This window comes from Dipodomys spectabilis, unplaced genomic scaffold (genome assembly GCF_019054845.1).
Source record: "Dipodomys spectabilis isolate Male_0828 unplaced genomic scaffold, ASM1905484v1 ptg000173l, whole genome shotgun sequence".
Taxonomy (NCBI): Eukaryota; Metazoa; Chordata; class Mammalia; order Rodentia; family Heteromyidae; genus Dipodomys; species Dipodomys spectabilis.
The window spans coordinates 6,837,281-6,855,834 of NW_024870850.1; the positions used below are offsets into that span (position 1 = coordinate 6,837,281).

Here is an 18,554-nt window from a genome sequence, read left to right on the forward strand (position 1 = left end):
CACCTGATTTTAAAAAGGCAATGATTTTCTACCACCTGAACTTTTCACTCTTCAGGTCCACAGCTCTTCCTTCAGCTTGGTCCTTATTATGGTTTGAATGTATCTTCTCTGATATGACAGTATTAAGAGGTGAGGCCTTTACAATTTGATTAGGGAAATGGAGGGACAAATAGTGAACCAATGCATGAGTTGTACTCACTAGACACTATGTGGTAAATGAACCATACAACTTGTGCTTGGAAATGGAGGGAAAAACTGGGAAAGAGCAAGGAAAGAGGTGACATTGTCCAAAAAGAAATGTACTCTTTACCTGACTTGGGTAAGTGTAATCCCCCAGTATATCACATTTATAGTAACAATGAAAAATTTAAATTTAAAACTAGTAATAAATATCTTTTAGGAATTAGTAAAAAGTAAATATCAAGCATTCCACTCTCCATCTTAACTCTCTTGCTTATTGGGGCTACAGAGACTTGAAAGACAAGGCCCAGTTATGCCAGATGTTAGTCACACTTGGGGTCATTATTTCACATCAGTGACAAGCTATACCTCTCTGCAGAATTCAGAAACTCCTCCATTACTGCTGCCTCTGTCGAACTAAGGCCATCTGGCCTTTCTTGGCCTCATTAACTTCTTTCACATCTGGATTTCCATTTTTTTTCTTATAACCTTTCCCTTGAACTCTGCCACTAAAAGGGCCCATGATTACCAGTAGTGTTTCTAGAGCATTTTAAGAACTGTCCTCTAGGTTTTTCATTGACTGCTCTGTTGCCATTTCCAAGTGGGCAGAACAAGCCATAGAAATACAAGAAAAATGGCACGTCAAGGAGCCTCAACTTCCATTCCAAATAAACAGGCAACAGATTTTGTTTTCCTCAGGGAGCCTTCTGAATGGTTGCATTGTTCCTTCTCTCATACTATTTAAAGAACATTGACAGATATTGAGTCTGAGCATGATCTAATGTATTTTCCCCATCATTTGGATCATTTTCTCTTTCTCCATCTATTAACATTGAGGATTGTTAGAGAGTGAGGTGACAAGGTTCAGCTCTGACAGTCATGCTAACTCTATCTTCAACTTCCAGTGAGAAATAATCATCAATAACCAAACTATTCCTCCAGTGGTTCGTTTGGACAGCTTAAGTCATGTTGATGCCCTGGCCCTTTTTCCAGGAAAAGGTACACATAGAGATTCCCATTGGAAACTGGGGCTGATTAATATCCTGATCTAAAATACTAAAGGGAGAGGGGGGGGGATAGTGAAAGAGAGAGAATGGGCTTGTGTGCAAGAGATTTCCTAGGAAAACACACTCAGTAATATTGCAAAATAGCAATATGTGAACCAAAATACACAAATAGCTCAGAAAATATACTCAAGTAATTGGAATCAAAGCATGGAAATTATACCAAGGTGAATGTTCATATATAGTGATATGCAAGCAGTGATATAGCCTACATATAGGGAAAGGAAGAATCACAGTAGTTAATAGACTCAAAAGGATGATTGATAGAATAAAGGCAGGTTACATTGGAGGAAACAAAGGATATCTAAGATAAAATGTAAATGTACAACATCTAGATGGAACCTTGCTGTGACTCTAACATAACCAGCAAAAGGAATGAGTTCACTTATTTGTTGACAGAATTCCTCAGGTTAAATGGATTTTTGGCTGCCAAAATTGTATACATTTGTCTCAGAACTTCTAAGAATTCTAGACAAAATTATATTCATCTTAAGATTGATTTCTTCCAGGTGATCTTTCCCTAAAACTGTGCAGGGAATTTCTCTCAGGTCTTATCAAGATGATGTAGCACTTGGGGGCAAAGATACAGCCCAGGAGACCACCACTGGAGGCCAAGATGGAGAAGACCTCCACGGCCACCATGACCTTCCCCTTAGTGCTATGGTAGACAGGCAGGAAGGTGAGCCACACACTGCAGAACACCAGCATGCTGAAGGTCAGGAACTTGGCCTCATTGAAGATGTCAGGCAGGTTCCTGACTAGAAAAGCCACTGTGAAGCTGGCCATGGCCAGGGCGCCCAGGTATCCCAAGACACAGTAGAAAGTGGTGAGGGAGCCCTTGTTGCACAGGATGATGACATGGCCATGTTCAGAGTGTGAATCTTTGTCCACAAAGGGAGGAGAGATTCGCAGCCAGAGTCCACAGAGAGTCACCTGGATGAGGGTGCAGATGGGGATGATAAGGTTAGGAGCCCTGGACACCAGCCACAGCCTCATGCTTCTCCCTGGAGCAGTGAGTGTGAAGGCCATAACCACCATGGTGGTCTTGGCCAGGACTGTGGAGACAGCCACGGTGAAGACCACTGCAAATGTGGTGTGCTGGAAGATGCAGGCAGCTGTGTTGGGATGGCCAAGGAAAAGCAAGGAACAGAGGAAGCAGCAGATGAGGGAGATGAGCAGGATGTAGCTGAGGGCCCGGTTATTGGCCTTGACAATGGGGGTGTCTTGGTGCTTGATAAATACCCCAAGAACAACAGCTGTAAGTGCAGAGCAGCAGAGAGCAGTGCAGGCCAGAGTCATACCCAAGGCGTCTTCATAATCTAGGAAAATCTCAGTTTTCATCAGGCAGTGGTTTCTGTCAGTGTTGGCAAACTGAAGATCTGGACACCTCATACACTGCTCCATGTCTGGTGAGAAGTGAGAATCACTATTAGTCGGGTTCAGTATTCTCTTTCCTCTCATCCCCCTCCACTTAAGCAGATCATTTTCCCTGATTCACCACCTGAGCTGTATTGTTTTCAATACAAAGAGGGTAACTCTATATATAAAAATCTTTCAGAATTGCTCAACCTCCCTACCTATAAAAGAAATGCAAATCAAAACAACACTGAGATACCACCTCACACCAGTCAGAATGGCTATAATCAAGAACTCTAATAATAACAGATGCTGGGGGGTGGGATGTGGACAGAAAGGAACCCTGCTGCATTGTTGGTGGGAGTGTAAACTCATTCAACCTCTTTGTAAAGTAGCATGGAGTTTCCTCAAAAGACTCCACATAGAGCTCCCCTATGACTCAATAATCTCACTTTTGGACATTTACCCGAATGATCACAAACAAGACCATACTAAAGTTACCAGCACAGCTATGTTTGTTGCAGCATTGTTTACCATAGCTAAGATATGGAACCAATCCAGATGCTCCTCAGTAGATGAATGGATCAAGAAAGTGTGGTATATATACACAATGGATTTCTGTGCCTCCATCAGAAAGAATGACATTGCCCCATTTGTTAGGAAATGGAAAGACTTGGAAAAATATTATATTAAGTGAAATAATCTAGGCCCAAAGAAAGATAGGTCCCATGGTTTCCCTTATTTGCAATAACTAGTATATGTCTGTGATAAGCAGAAACGGTCAGATAAGTTGATTTTAGGTGAAATGAACCTCAAGATAAGGACTCAAATGGTTTTTCTTTCTTGCTATTGTTTCTAACATATTTATGAGATGATTTCTCTGTTTCTTTGTATGTCTCTCCCCCACACCCATGTTTTCGCTATATTTGATGTTGGTATAATTTGTGGAGGGGAAGGGAAAAAATTGTATAAATAGGGATTCAGGTGGACTCATTGCAACAATGAGATTTACAAGACATTATATTGAGAAACAAACTTTAGACCTTTGGTGGGGTGGGGGTGGGAGTAGGGACAAGGTGGGATAGGTGGGGAGATGGGAAGGGATGTTAAGGGGAAACAAAGGAGGAGGTAATAATTCTTGTTCATGTAATTGTAACCCCTCTGTAGGTTATTTTCACAATAAAAAATAAAAATAAAACATTCAAGTGAATTTGTTTTCTTTCTCACATTTCTTCTCCTTTCCTTGCTCACATTCTCTCTTTTCTAGTTATCTATTTCCTTCCTCCCTTTCTTCCTTTCTTCTTTCCTTTCTTCCTTCCGTCCCTCTTTTTTCCTCCCTCCCTCCCTGCCTCTCTTCTCCTCTCTTTCTTTCTTTCTTTCTTTCTTTCTTTCTTTCTTTCTTTCTTTCTTTCTTTCCTTCCTTCTTTCCTTCCTTCCTTCCTTCTTTCTTCTCTCTCTCTCTCTCTCTCTCTCTTTCTTTCTTTCTTTCTTTCCTTCTTTCTTTCTTCCAATGCTTGAACTCTGGCCCTGGGAATTTTTCCAGAGTATTCATTCACCATTTTTGGTGCATAATTGTGGAAATGAATCCTACTGTGTTTCCTGCCCATCATTGCATCTAATCTCCATCTTAAAATCTCAACTGCCCGAGTCGCTTGGATTACAAGTGTAATATATAAATTCCTAGCACTATGTGCTGCGTTCTTGGCAGGTCATACCACTCTGACTCTCTGCTACTCATTCAAGAAATTATGGAGAATAGAGAATCAGCCCAATGGATCCATTTTTAACAAAAGGGTCTAATCCAAATCTCAACCTACTCCTGACACCAAACACAAACTTCCTGAGCATTTGATCTGTGTCAAGAACAATGATCCTCCACTAATTTAAGAGGTTCTGGGAAAGATCACCTGGAAGAGAGAGATGAGAAATGAAAGGGAAATCGTAAACTACTTCTGAATCAATTATATTTGAGTAATCGCTAGTCTGCCTAGTGCCAGTGTCATATATGAAGTGATCATAACAAAGCCCCTTGTATTATTAGTGTATGCCAAATAGAAAATAAAATTTAATTAGAAAAGAGCGGCAAAGAGCACTCAGAAATGAAAGGCTGTGTTAGATCCAAAATTCCATGATGATTTACACATCATTTCAAAGATCAACAATTGATCTTTGATATTTTCTTTTTTTACACTTTCTTTAAATAAAAAAATGGGACTGAGAAGGGGGAACAGGTGCATTCTCAAGCTAAATCCTGTAATAGATTAGAAAATACAATCAGATATATAATGGAGGGGCAGTGTGTTGTTCCTTCTAAGGAGAACCATGGTTAATGGTAGCCTTGGAACTCTGCATGAAGGTGCATGTGTTTCCCTGCAGTTCTACTGTAGATCACTCCACTGGCTTGCATGAACTGAAGGTTAAGAAGGAGGGATGGGGAATTTCTCTATCACTGCCAGACTCACCTGTCACATTAGAAATCTCATTCTCTGGGCAAGGAATGCACTCAAAGCAACAAGTAGCATTTCCCTCCAAAGAGGCCTTCCTGAATCCAGGACGACAGCTCTCACTGCAGACAGACTGAGGAGTCTGAGAACATTGAGATGAAGGTTAGTGACTATTCATCCTTTTACCTGACATCCCAGACACTCCAGTGCTTTAGGGAAAAGATCATCAAAACACATAATCTTTATATACATACAGCCAATGAATTGATTGAGCCTTATTACAGTTTCATCTAACATGACCTGAAGAAAATGTGGATCCTCGACACCCTGTCCTCCACATTATTGAGAAGTCATAGAGCCTTTAAGAGCTGGATGTTAATTCTAGGAAATTAGCAAATGGGAGTTAAATCTTGCATCCCATTTTTGAATCCAGGTGATGTGTTTTCTCTCTTATTCATCTGTGAACAGATGTATAAGAGCATGAGAGGAAAATCACCCAGGGAAACTTCAAATCCACACTCCAAAGCATGGCTAATTGCTTTGGAGGTGCTGCTGTACTGAGGACCATTCACATCTCTATTGGCTTCCCAGTTGTCATGAGGTGGGTGAACTTCACTGGCAGATACTCCTTTCATTACATTCTGCCTCAGCACAGACTCAAACGCAAAAGCAACAACCAATCCAACCATAGTCTGAAATCTCCAGGCAGAAGTGAAGCAAGCCCTTCTGCCTTCCGATTTGATTCCCTCAGATATTTTGTCACAGTGCTGGAATGATGATTCACAGGTGTCATTCATCTTTTATGATATTCAATACTCAAAAATAGAACAACATAACAACATAATGGTAATGTTCCCCTATCCCCTTCATGAATCTGTTAGTAAGAAACTTCCAGAAACAGGAAGTGGTGAAATGTACACCACTGAGCCATAATTTTAGTGAACAAGATTTAAAACAGGAAAATCTTATTGCTTATTTATGTATGGATCATGACATAGTTAGAAACAACCAACTCTGGGGGAGAAATAAGGATGTGGTGACATTGTCTACAAGCATTGTACTCATGACCTGACTAAGAGAAATATAAGCTCTTTCAACAACTACTTCATTATGTAAATATATTTTTTAAAAAGGAAAGAGTGAAAAATGTAGAAATGACCCACCTTGGTAATTCCTATGGGCCACGCTATCAGATTTTCAAACAAAGTCAGTTGTTGACCATGTGGTCGAGATGAAGAAAACTGGCCAACCTTCACCCTTTGTCCCAGACCTTCAGGAAAATTCCAAACGCTCATAATGTCATACTCTGCCTGCAATTTCCTTTCCTCATTCAAAACCACTTGGTCTCCAACAGGATTGGTAAATTGAATTTTCTTCAAAAAGGGATGTAACTAAAATGGACACATTACAGTTTGGTGAAGTGCTTCCCAGATTCATCACAGAACCTCAGAACAGTGGATGCACACAGATTAGTCTTCATTCCCACCACCTGATTCACACACACCAAAGGAATCCAACCAACTGTATCAATGCAGGCCCACAGCAGACTTCAGTGTTACCAAGTTCTAAAACCTGGTTATCCAGGATGGGATGCAGAAACTCAATTGAAGGGAATGAGACTCCAGCCACATTCAACCAAATAATAAATTACCATGTGACAGACCTCAACCACCTCTCTTAAGTACATTCCAATCATTTACCTTATGATTGTGAGAGTCAGTCTGAAAAATACGAAAGTAGAATCATAGAATATTTATGACAACTAGGAAAGATTATATTAAGCAAGACTTACTTCATTTGTGTGTGTGTGTGTGTGTGTGTGTGTGTGTGTGTGTGTGTGTGTGTGTGTGTGTGTGTGTCCAGTGGCTAGACCTCAGGGCCTAAATCCTCAACTTGAGGTGTTTTTTTTTTTTCTTTTCAAAGTAAGCATTCTATCCATTGAGCCACAGCTCCACCTCTGGCTTTTTGGGGGTTAATTGTAGTCAAGAGTGAGCCACAGGTTTGAGCCACTTGTGTCCAGACAATCGTAGGTTTTCAAGAACTAACCACAATTGATATGTCATTTTAAAAAGGTACAAGGAGAACTTGGATATATGCTATTGAAAGGGTATGTCTTTTTCCACACATACTGAGGATGGAGACAGAAGACACAGAACTTCTTTGTTAGGGATGCAGCTTTCTCAAGAACATTGTCTTCATAGCTCTACAGTCATTTCATGGACAGGATGACAGGCCCACTGTTTCTTGTACTATCCAAAATGGAGCCAGTTGACCTAGTTCCATCTGCTATGAAAGCTTCTATAGAAAGTCTGCATGCCTAGAGTAGGTCACCCAAAAGCAAAGCCATTACCTGTGAAGAGAGAAATGCCCTTGGTTGGGCATTGTGCACTGGTGGTTCTTCCGTATGATGAAGAAACCTCTGGTGGAGGGCATGGGCCAAAGCATACACAGTGTTGTAGATGTTGTAACTCTCGTCTGACATGGTCATGTCAAAAATGTGCCTCAGCAACCAATCCAGTGTGGCATTGTATGAACAGTGCCCCAAGTCTCTGCAGTCAGACTTAATCAGTAAGCAATAAACAGACTGAATCCATGATCTGGAAAGGGAATTTACTCCTGAGTTCTTGGACAAGGTATCTGTCAGAATAAAACTGGTGAACCCAGAAGTATTTCTATGATGGTGAGAGAAGATGAGAGGTGCATGGAAGGAGTTGATCAGAAAATATCTTTTACCAATGGTCATGTCCTCATAGGGTGAGTTTATGACCCAGACTTTCCCTGTAATTAGAAAGTGCCCAAATTTAAGAATAAAGCTTAATAAAAATTTACTGTCCCCATAAATGATAATCACATTGGTTGATGATTCCATTAGCTGGCGATGCATTGATAGATCATGTGAGATATCTGAAACGGCTATGTAAGTAATCATGTTCTCAAAGGCCAAACAGATTCCATTCTTGCCCATCTCTTCTCTCAATTCTGAGAGGAACCACACACTGTAGTCATCTTCAGTGATGAACAGTCCCACCCAGATCCATCTAAAATAAAGCATCAAGGAGACCATGGCCAGAGCTAGACCTGAGTCCTTGGCAGCCATCTGATAGATAGTACTGAACTTTCCATTGTCACTCAGGAGAGGATCAAAAGACCCAAAGGTGAACTACAGGGAAACAATGAACACAACAGCAAGAAGAGGATGGTCATAGGCAAGTCTCAGTCCTGATGTGAACTAAGCAAAAACTGGCACAGGTGGGAGTAAAAGTTTGCTCGGGGCTGGGAAGGTGGCTCAGTGGTAGTGCACTTGCCTTGCATGCCTGAGGCCCTGGGTTCGATTCCTCAGCACCACATAAGCAAAAAGAAAAAAGCCGGAAGTGGGGCTGTGGCTCAAGTGGTAGAGCGCTAGCCTTGAGCTGAAGAGCTGAGGGATAGCACCCAGGCCCAGAGTTCAGGCCCCATGACCGGACCCCCCCCCCAAAAAAAAGTTCACTTATCCCACTTGCAAAGTTATCTCCCATGTTCCAAGTTCATTGTAGACATATATGGATAAGGCTGAGAGCTTTGGGCTAGCCTTTGTTCTCTTACAACCTTTCCTTTTATTTACTTATTTTTACAGCCAAGAAAATGTGTATGTCCCACCCATTTTTGGAGTCCTTTCCCTGTAAGATCATGCATTGGGAAGGGTTTGTGCTAACACATCTTTTTCAGCCTGCTGAGTACAGAGTCCATGAAGACATGGCTTCACATCTGCCCACCTCTCCCAGCCTCACCTGTGGAATTTTGTAGAGGTCTAGCAGTGTCCCAATTGGGACAGATGTGCTTGAGGTTCCTGTGAGTGCTGCTAAAGCTTTGTTGTCTCTTCTGCAGGTGTAATTTGGGTTATTTTTATTCTTCCCAGACAGCCAGATGAGAGGATCCTCTAACATATCAGTATCTTTGTAATGTTCACTATAGATCTCAAACCCCAGAGTCATGTTGGGAAGCAGATGGCGATTCTTGTTGATCTCCTCCACAGCAAGCACCAGGGTGAGAAGCAATTGGTATTTCTTTAAGTTGGTCCTGCAAAAAGGCCAGAAATATTTGGGTAGGTATATGTGTATTACAAATGATTAACTGCAAATCTCATGACTTTTTTCAATCAAATGCTTATCTTTATACAGAGTAGTATGTGTAGATCCTATTTTCCAACAAGATGCCATTGTATTTGGAGTCTTGGGAAAGTTCTTAGAATTGGGAGAGCTCCTGAACAGGCCTTGATCAGCATATTCAAGATGACTGTTCTTCTGAGATTGCAGAGAGGTTTGGGTGGGGAGGAATAAGCAAGCTGGCTTTTCCACTCTGCCTCGTATGGATGTGTGAAAAACAATGCTGTGTGGGACATTGGAGCATGCCTAGGTAACTTACCAAACCATTAAGTACTTTGAATTAGCTGTGCATATGAAGAAACTCTTAAGATATACAATTCAAATTGAGAGCCTATTGTCCACCTGAGTGCAACCAATATTAGCAGAGAGGCAGGGTCTGCTGTGTTAAGAGTAAATAGGAAAACAGGCTGCTTTGTCTCTGTGCTTGCTTGCCAGACTTTTGCTAATGGGACACCCTTCTGCAAAGAAGTAAATCTTGCCTTGTGAGGCATGTAAAGAAAACAAAGTAGGGCTGGGATAGTGGCTCAGAGGTGCTTGCCTTGCATTCATGAGGCCCTGGGTTCAATTCTTCAGCACCACATAAGCTGAAAAAACCAGAAGTGGTGCTGTGGCTCAAGTGGTAGAGTGCTAGTCTTGAGCTGAAGATGTAAGGGACAGCACCCAAGCCCAGAATTCAGGCCCCACGATGGGGAAAGAAAGGAAGGAAGGAAGGATGGAAGGAAGGAAGGAAGGAAGGAAGGAAGGAAGGAAGGAAGGAAAAAAGAAAAGAAAGAATGAAAGGAAGAAAGAAAGAAAGAAAAAAGAAATACAATTCATGTCATGTGGTAAAAGCACACTAAGCTGACTCAGAGAATGTGATCATTTAAGGAGATTCCCCAGAAGCAGAGCAAGATGGCAGCTGAGGAAGAGAGAATAGAAAGATTGCACCACCCAACAAAGAGCATATGAGAGTCAGGTGGTGTGGACTGGAGGGTTCTTCTCTAGTAGAACAAAACAACAGAAAAGTTAGTGTGAGAAAAGGTAGAAGAAGCCATCTCCATGTTCCTCCCATCACCAGCCACAGCAGCTCATAATGGACAGAAACCCTCTGACATTGCAGGGAGGGAGCGAATTAAATTTAAATCTCAGCATCATCCCTATATACAGAGACCAGTGCTGGGGAAGTACTTATAGTCTTTACTCTTGGGTCCAGACCTTTAGATTGTGCCTCTGGAACTGTTGTAGGACAGAGAAGAAAGACACTGCCAAAACCTTCCTCCTCAATCTTGTGAACAACACCATGTATGGGATACAACCTCCTACTGAGCAGGGCAAGAATAGTGGGTCTCGGTTTTTCTTAGAACTCTGTCAGGCATGTCATGGTTGGACCAAAAATCCAGTATAAATTAGAGGCACTGTTGGTATGCTATCACCACAGCTTCCATTAGAAGATTTCAGGAGGTGTTAGAAGGCCCCTGAGGCAGAGCCAAATGCCATTTCCATTAGTTTCCACCATGGGTGGAATAGGCTGACTCTGTCCTCTTGTTTAGCCTTGTGCAGCTACTGTTGCTGTGTGACCCTGTTGTCATCTGGTCAGTCCCAGTCTTATTGCTTAGTGAATCATCTCAGGGACCATTGCTCTAGAAGGACAGTGCTCAAGATGGTACCAGGCAGAAACTTAGGTTGCTCTAGGAAACTAGTGTGCATTCGTCTACAGCAGCACAAGCTGGAGTGTGGGCCTCACTGTATCCACATGACAGTTAGGGCTTTCTGGATGGGATATTAAGCCTGAATTCATGGGGTTGTTCACCAAAATGGCCCTATGGCTTCCTTTTTTGTCAGTTTTGGGGCTTGAACTCTAGGCCGGGGATCTGACCCTGAATTCTTCAGGTCAAGGCTAGTGCTCCACTACTTGACCACAGTGCCACAACCAGTTTTCTGATGTTTTATTGGAGATAAAAATATCATTGAATTTTCTGCCTGGGCTTGCTTTGAACCCCAATCCTCTGATGTCAGCATACTAAGTAGCTAGGATTACAGGTGTCAGCTACTGGTGCAGAACTTGAGGCTTTCTTGACAAAACTTACCACGCTGATGTGACACAGCATAGTTCTCCATCCCACTTGTCATGAGTAGGACAGGGAAGTAAGATGGTGATATTGTCCCACAGCTTAGTGTAGGCCAATTGATAGCACTAGAACTGTGCCATAACCCCATAGCCAGGCCAGCCTCTGGCAGAGCTCTGTAATCACCTCAGTACCTGGCAAAGTCATCTACCACCAGACAATCAGTTCTATTCTAGCTATCACTAATTACGTATGTTTTTGGCCATTTTGGCCCATGAGGCCACCTCTACTACACACAAATTGCGTAGATAGTAGTGCTTACCCAGCACTGCTCTGGTCTTGATTGCAATGGACTGAGGATGTAGTACTGAGGCAGGGTAGACTAGGGAAAATGAGGTGGTTAATGCATGCCAGGAATTCAAAAACTCAAGCTTAAAACTTGTCGATCTACTTCTCTTGATATTAATGGAATTAATCATTCAGAGAAAAATAGAGTAGATTAGATAAGGAGAAATGAGGTATGTTATTCTCACAGCAAATAGAGATCTATTCATTCATCTACATCCTTAAGATTAAGGAAACAAAGTCATTGAGCAGAAAATGAAGCCAGATAAATTGAGGAAAAGCAATGAGCCTTCATGAAGACAACTCAGAAACATATGATTTAGAAACACAGAAGCACTATCTTTGTTTCAAAGAGTGACAACATGATGCATTCCTTCCTGAGAGATATATTTCCCATCATATGAATTACCAGTTGTCTGGCAGTGTGTATGTCTTCCCCAAAAAATGCTCTCCCAAAACATAAGCAACGTCCTACCCAAAATATAGACAACAGCACACCTTCCTCACTGCAAGGGTAATCATATGTTTTAGGGAAGGACGCCTTCTTATCTGAAAAGAACGTCCAAAACATACAGAAACTCAGAAAGTGTAATACCAGGAGTGATTAAAGCAAAGATGAGCCACCAACGTTTGCATAAGTTTGAAGTAAGACCCCTGCCGTTACCATATGAATACCCCTGGGAGTCCAAGGGCCATGTGTCTCTCCTCAGTTGGAGTGTTTCTTTGCCTTTCTGTTTCCTGTTTCCCTTCCTGCTTGCTTGTTTGCATCTTTGCTCAGTAAAGCTCTGCCACATTTTCTTACCATTGTGACTTGTCTAGAATTTGTTCTTCTGAGATCAAAGTCAAGGACCCTAAGTGAAGGGTCCCTACTTTTAGATGGAAACCTCATTAATCTTCACCTGTTTTGGTGTCCCTGCTGGTTGGTATTCCAGTTGTGATAGGGTTCTAGTGGCCATGGCTGTGATTAAGACCTGTTCCAGCACACAGATCTTGCCATTGCTAGACAGAATCCATCATATGGTCATTCCCTTTGCATGAAGCTTATGGGCCCCCGTGTCCCCAGGAGGAGGCATGCTGGGACCCACCACTCATTGGGGTTCTCTTTGAGGTTTTTAGAACCACAGACTATTGGTCACTCAACTTGTCTTTGGTTTTCTCTGCTACTGAATAGGTTTATCACCTCTCCAGCTCACTTCCCTCAAGGCCTTTGCTCCCTCTAGTGGTGACATTGTGGAAGTCACTACAGACTCGGGAGCACTAAATCCTGCCTGGAATTTCTTGAAAGACAGGCACAAAGCCAGACCAGGCAGACTGGTCTAATTCTGAGACATTTCAAAGGCCAGATGGTATCACAAGCCAATATGAATCAAGAATGTTCCACAAGTATAAGTTCTCCTAGGATTCAATATAATCAGTTTGGGGAAATTCTCACAGAGAATTTCAATTCTCATGGTTGTTTTTGATATGGTCTTGCACAATGTAACTCTGTGGCTTGACAGCTAGAATGTCAGTAACATTAAATATTAATTGGATACAGGTGGCTCAGGCCTTAATTACAGCTACTAAGGAGGCTGAGATATGAGGATTATGTTTTGAAGTCACTTTGGGCAGGAATGTCTTTGAGATTGTTATCTCACACTGAAGCTAGTAGCAGAGCTGTGGGTCAAGTAGTAGAGTGCCAGAAAACAATGCTAAGGGACAGCCATCAGAATTTGAGTTCAAGTCCAAATACCAGAGCATGTGTGAACATGTGGGGAAAGGGGTGTGAGAGTGTGTGCACACACAGAGAACTCAATTAGAGAGTGGACAGTGCAGAAGAAATCTTTGACATCTCCCACCTCCCATAGAGGTACATTTCTAATTCTGGATTTACACATGAGCCCCATCTGTCTCACTTCCACTCCATGTTCAGTTGGCTTCAATATCTCTCACAAATAGTTCATGGCATAAAGTATTCCCCTCTCAAACAAAGCCCATACAGAGTGTTTCCATACAACTGTCAGTGAAGATTTATCTGTGACTTCCCTAGTTTACAGGGATTTCTAGAGATCTAAAAGTAGTGAGCTCACCTGCATTCAAATGGATGAATCAAAGTGTAAGTAAAACATACAAAAACTTCAAATCCAGTTTTGAAAGTTATGACTAGGAATAAGTTTGAGAATCTGGAGGAAATGGATGATTTGCTAGCAAATATTGGCATGAGGAATCTAAACCAATTTGAATTACACCAACTTAACAGATCTATAACAAGCATCGAAGTAGAAACAGCAATAAGAGACACCCCATCTCAGAAAAGTCCAGGACCAGATGGATTTACAGTGGAATTCTACAAGACCTTCAAAGCAGATCTCACACTAATACTCCTCCAACTCTTCAATGAAATTGAAAGTGAAAATATACTACTATACTCTTTCTATGAAGTCATCATAACCCTCATCTGAAAAACAGGCAAGGACTTGTGAGAGAAAGAGAACTATAGATCCATTACTTTGATGAACACAGATGCAAAACTTCTCAACAAAATTTTGTCCAACTCACTTCAACAACTTATCAAAAAAATCATAAACCATGTTCAAGGAGGATTCATTTCAGGGATGCAAATCTGGTTCCATATATGCAAGTCAATTAATATAATTCAGCACATCAACAAGAGTAAGGATAAGAACCACATGATTATCTCAATAGATGCAGAAAAAGCAGTTGACAAGATTCACCACCATTTATGATGAAATCTATGGAAAAACTAGGAATCCATGGAACATTCCTCAATATAATAAAGGCAGTGTTAGACAAACTTACAAGCCAGCATTTTACTTAATGACAAAAAGATAAAGCCATTTCCTCTAAACTCAGGAATGACACAAGGATGTCTACTCTCTCCACTTCTCTTCAATTTTGTATCAGAATGCCTAGCTACAGCAATAAGAAAAGATGCAAACATAAACGGGATCCAAATAGGGAAAAATGAAGTAAAACTCCCCTCTTTGCAGATGGCATGATCTGGTATTTAAAGAATCCCATGGAAGCCAGGTGCAGGTGGCTCACGCCTGCAATCCTTGATACTGAGGAGGCTGAGGTCTGAGGATAGCAGTTCAAAGCCAGCCCAGGCAGCAAAAGTCCATGAGCCTCTTATCTCCATTAAACCACTAGAAAACTGGATGTGGCATTGTGGTTCAAGCGGTAGAGCGCTTGCCTTGAGCTGAACAGTGCAAGGACAGTGGGCAGGCCCAGAGTTCAAGCCCCATGACCAAACAACATGTAAAAAAAAAAAAAAAAAAGAATCCCATGGACTCCACTCCGAAATTGCTTGAGCTGATTTGAAACTCTGGCAACGTATCAGGTATAAAATTAACTCTTAAAATTCACTGGCTTTTCTGTATGCTCTTCTGTATGAAAAGAGTATGGCAGGAAAGCAACTCCTTTTGGAATCGCCCCACAAAAATAAAATACCTAGGAGTTAACTGAACAAGTGAAAGACCTCTATGCGGAAAAAATTTAAAAACCTGAAAATGGAAATTAAAGCAGAATGTAGGAAGTGAAGAAACAACCCAATCTCTTGGATTGGGAGAAACAACATTGTGAAAATGGCAATACTTCCAAAGGCTATCTGCAAATTCAATGCAATACCTATCAATATTCCAACCTCATTCTTCAAGGAAATAGAAGAAGCAAGGCAAAAATTCATATGGAACAATAAAAGACCACAAATAGCAAAAACAATCCTTAGCAGAAAGGACAGTGCTGGAGGAATATCAATACCAAACTTGAAACTTTACTACAAAGCCACAGTAATCAAAGCAGCTTTGTACTGGCACAAGATCAGACCTGAGGACCAATGGAATAGAAATGAAGACCAAGAAATGAACCCACAGATCTATAGCCACCTAATCTTTGACAAGGGAGCTAAAAAATAGAATGGAAGAAAAACAGTCTCAGCAGTAAATGGTCCTGGAAAAATTGCTTAAACACCTCTAGAAAACTAAAGCTAGATCCTTATATATCACCCTGCACCAAAATCAACTCCAAATGGATCAAAGACCTTGAAGTCAAAGCAGACACCATGAAAACATTACAGGAAGGACTCCTTGGCCCAGGCCAAAATTTTCTTAATAGAGACCCAGAAACACAACAAATCGAAGAAAGTTTGGACTAATGGGATTGCATGAAACTGCAGAGATTCTGCATAGTAAAGGACATAGACAGCAAGATCAATAGAAAAAGCCCATGGACTGGGAGAAGATCTTCACTAGCCATACAACAGACAAGGGTCTCATATCTAAAATATGCTTAGAAGTCCAAAAATTAAATCCACCAATAAGAAATCCTCAAAGAACAATTACCCAATTAATAAGTGGGCTAAAGACTTAAAGATAGATTCTCTGAAGAGGAAATAAGAATGGCCAATAGACACATGAAGAAATGCTCAATTTCTCTAGCTACAAAAGAAATGCAAATAAGAACAACATTGAGATTCTGCCTCACCCCAATTAGAATGTCTGTAATCAAGAAATCTAATATCAACAGATGCTGGAGGAGATGAAGCCAAAAGGGAACCATACTGCATTGTTGGTGGGAGTGTAATCTTGTTCAACCACTTTGGAAAGTAGTATGGAGGTTCCTCAAAAGACTCCGCATAGAGCTCCCCTATGACCCAGCAATCCCACTTTTGGGCATTTACCCCAATGATCACAAACAAGACTTTACTGAAGCTACCAGAACAATGATGTTTATCACAACATTATTGCATTATTTATCATAGCTAAGATATGGAACCAACCCAGATGTCCCTCAGTAGATGAATGAATCAAGAAAACGTGATATATATATATATATATATATATATGTATATATATATATATACACACACACACACATATATATATATATACATATATACATATAAATATGTACATATATACATATATATATATATATATATATATATATATATACAATTTAATTCTATGCTTCCATCAGAAAGAATGGCATCACCCCATTTGTTAGAAAATGGAAAGACTTGGAAAAAATTATATTAAGTGAAGTAAGACAGGCCCAAAGAAACATAGGTCCCATGGTTTCCCTTATTTGTAATAACTAGTATAAGTCTAGGACAAGCAGAAAGGTCAAAAGCTATGTATATATATGACCATATAAGATGATGTTAAGGAAAATGAACCCCAAGAAAGTGGACAAATAGTCTTTTCTTTCTTGCTATTGTTTTTAACATGTTTATAATGTACTAAGTGAATTTTTTGTGTCTTTGTTATGTTCCTCCACGACGGTAAAACCCCTGTTTTCACTGTATTTGATGTCACTGTCCTACATCTTGTATATATATTTTTCTAATTTGGGGATGGTAGGGAAAAAACAAAATGCTTAAATAGGGATACAGGTTCAGCCATTGTAACAATAAGACGCACAGGGCACTGTGTTGAAAATGAACTTTACAACGTGGCGGGGGAATAAGGGGAAGGCATGCAGTACTTGGGGAGGTGGGGAAGGAAGAGATGATAGGGGCAAAACAAAGAGGGGGTAACAATGCTCGATAGATAATTTACTTATTACCTTACTCATGTAACTGTAACCCTTCTGTACAGTATTTTTACAATAAAAATGTATTAAAAATAAAAAAGAAAGTATGAGTAGGGGAAAAATAGATAAGCCTGGAATTATGGCAGAGAACATGGAATAGAAGCCAGGCTTCTGGGATACAGGATACAGGCCAAGATAAGAACAGCAAGGCAGCGGCTTACATTAGTTAAAGGGGGGAAAAATCAAACTTGTCATGGATCTTTTATTCCTGATCTGACCAGCAGCTCCCCATTCCCAGAGCTTTGCTGACATGAAATAACCCCAGAAGCAGAAACTGCATGTCTATCCTAAGAAATGTTGCCGTGAAGGAGGTCCAAACATTGGTCCTGTTTTGAAAAGTACGAAGAAGAGAATTGATTGAAGATTCCTTGGACTTTGCCCTATGGATGGGGACATTGCATTTTAGTGTCTTCGTGTGGACTCTTGGTCACCCAATTGACCCTGAGGAACAGTGATGACTGGAGGAGTCACAGTGATGGTGGGGTGGTTAGAGCAGCCCTGGAAAAGGGGAGCAGAATGGAAGACAGACAGAAACCTCTCTGCTCTTTGGAAGGAAGAAAAATGTTCATCAGGAAAACATGAAATAAAGTAGAGCTACTGTGGTGAGGACAATGTAAAAGATCGAGAGAACATTAGTGGATGCAACCAAACTTCCCCCAACCAATTCTGATAACCAAACAGAAAAAGTGAATTTTAAGAAAACCCAAGAAATCACTTACTGAAAGCTCTGTTGCTGCCCGGCAAGGTCATTCATATTGGAAACAAGTTCCCAAGAATAAAGGGGTAAAAACCCGGCAATCACCACATCTCCCCTGCTGTGGGCCACAGATTTCTCTTTGCAAATGCTTCTGGCATCTTCAGGGGAACTGACCACGAGTGGAAGCTGGAAGAGAAGCAGTGTCAGAGCCACAGGGAACATTGCTGCTGTTTTGGCGTAGAGCTGCAATTATGGCTGCAGACTGAGCCTGTAGTGCCGGCAGGTGTCTAAATGGATCTTCAGTTTCTGTGGCTTCTTGTTACCTGGATGGCCACTGGGACTCACCAGCAGCCTCCTCTACTGTCCTAGAGGAATACAGGGTCTGTTCTGCCCTCTGGCTCTGCATCTGGGGTCCGGCTTCCAGCTCAAAACCCAAGTTGGAAAACAAGTGTACCATCTTCCTCTCCACACCCTCAGGACTGTGATTTCATCCAAGACTATAGATAATGAAACTCTAGGGATGGATTCTTTTCTTATTGAGTTGTTCACAAACTTGTGTGAAAGCAAAAAGTTGAAAAGAAAAAAGAAAGCATACAACATAAAGACCAATAGGAAAGCCACAGGGATGATAGGAATGGATGACACCAGAAGATGCCAGGTGAAGGTCAAAAGTCATAGAGTGCCATGGC

At 41.2% G+C, this 18,554-nt stretch overlaps 1 protein-coding gene across 1 annotated transcript; it reads right to left on the bottom strand.

Moving 5' to 3' along the window:
* Positions 1 to 1,733: 1,733 nt before the first annotated feature.
* LOC122119983 (vomeronasal type-2 receptor 116-like) lies at positions 1,734 to 18,087 on the bottom strand. Its single transcript, XM_042694025.1, has 7 exons — positions 17,888 to 18,087; positions 8,812 to 9,100; positions 7,395 to 8,204; positions 6,745 to 6,765; positions 6,208 to 6,435; positions 5,063 to 5,186; positions 1,734 to 2,650 (listed from the first exon to the last, which is right to left on the bottom strand). The coding sequence occupies exons 1-7, from the start codon at positions 18,085 to 18,087 to the stop codon at positions 1,734 to 1,736; spliced, it is 2,589 nt and encodes an 862-aa protein (XP_042549959.1).
* Positions 18,088 to 18,554: the final 467 nt, after the last annotated feature.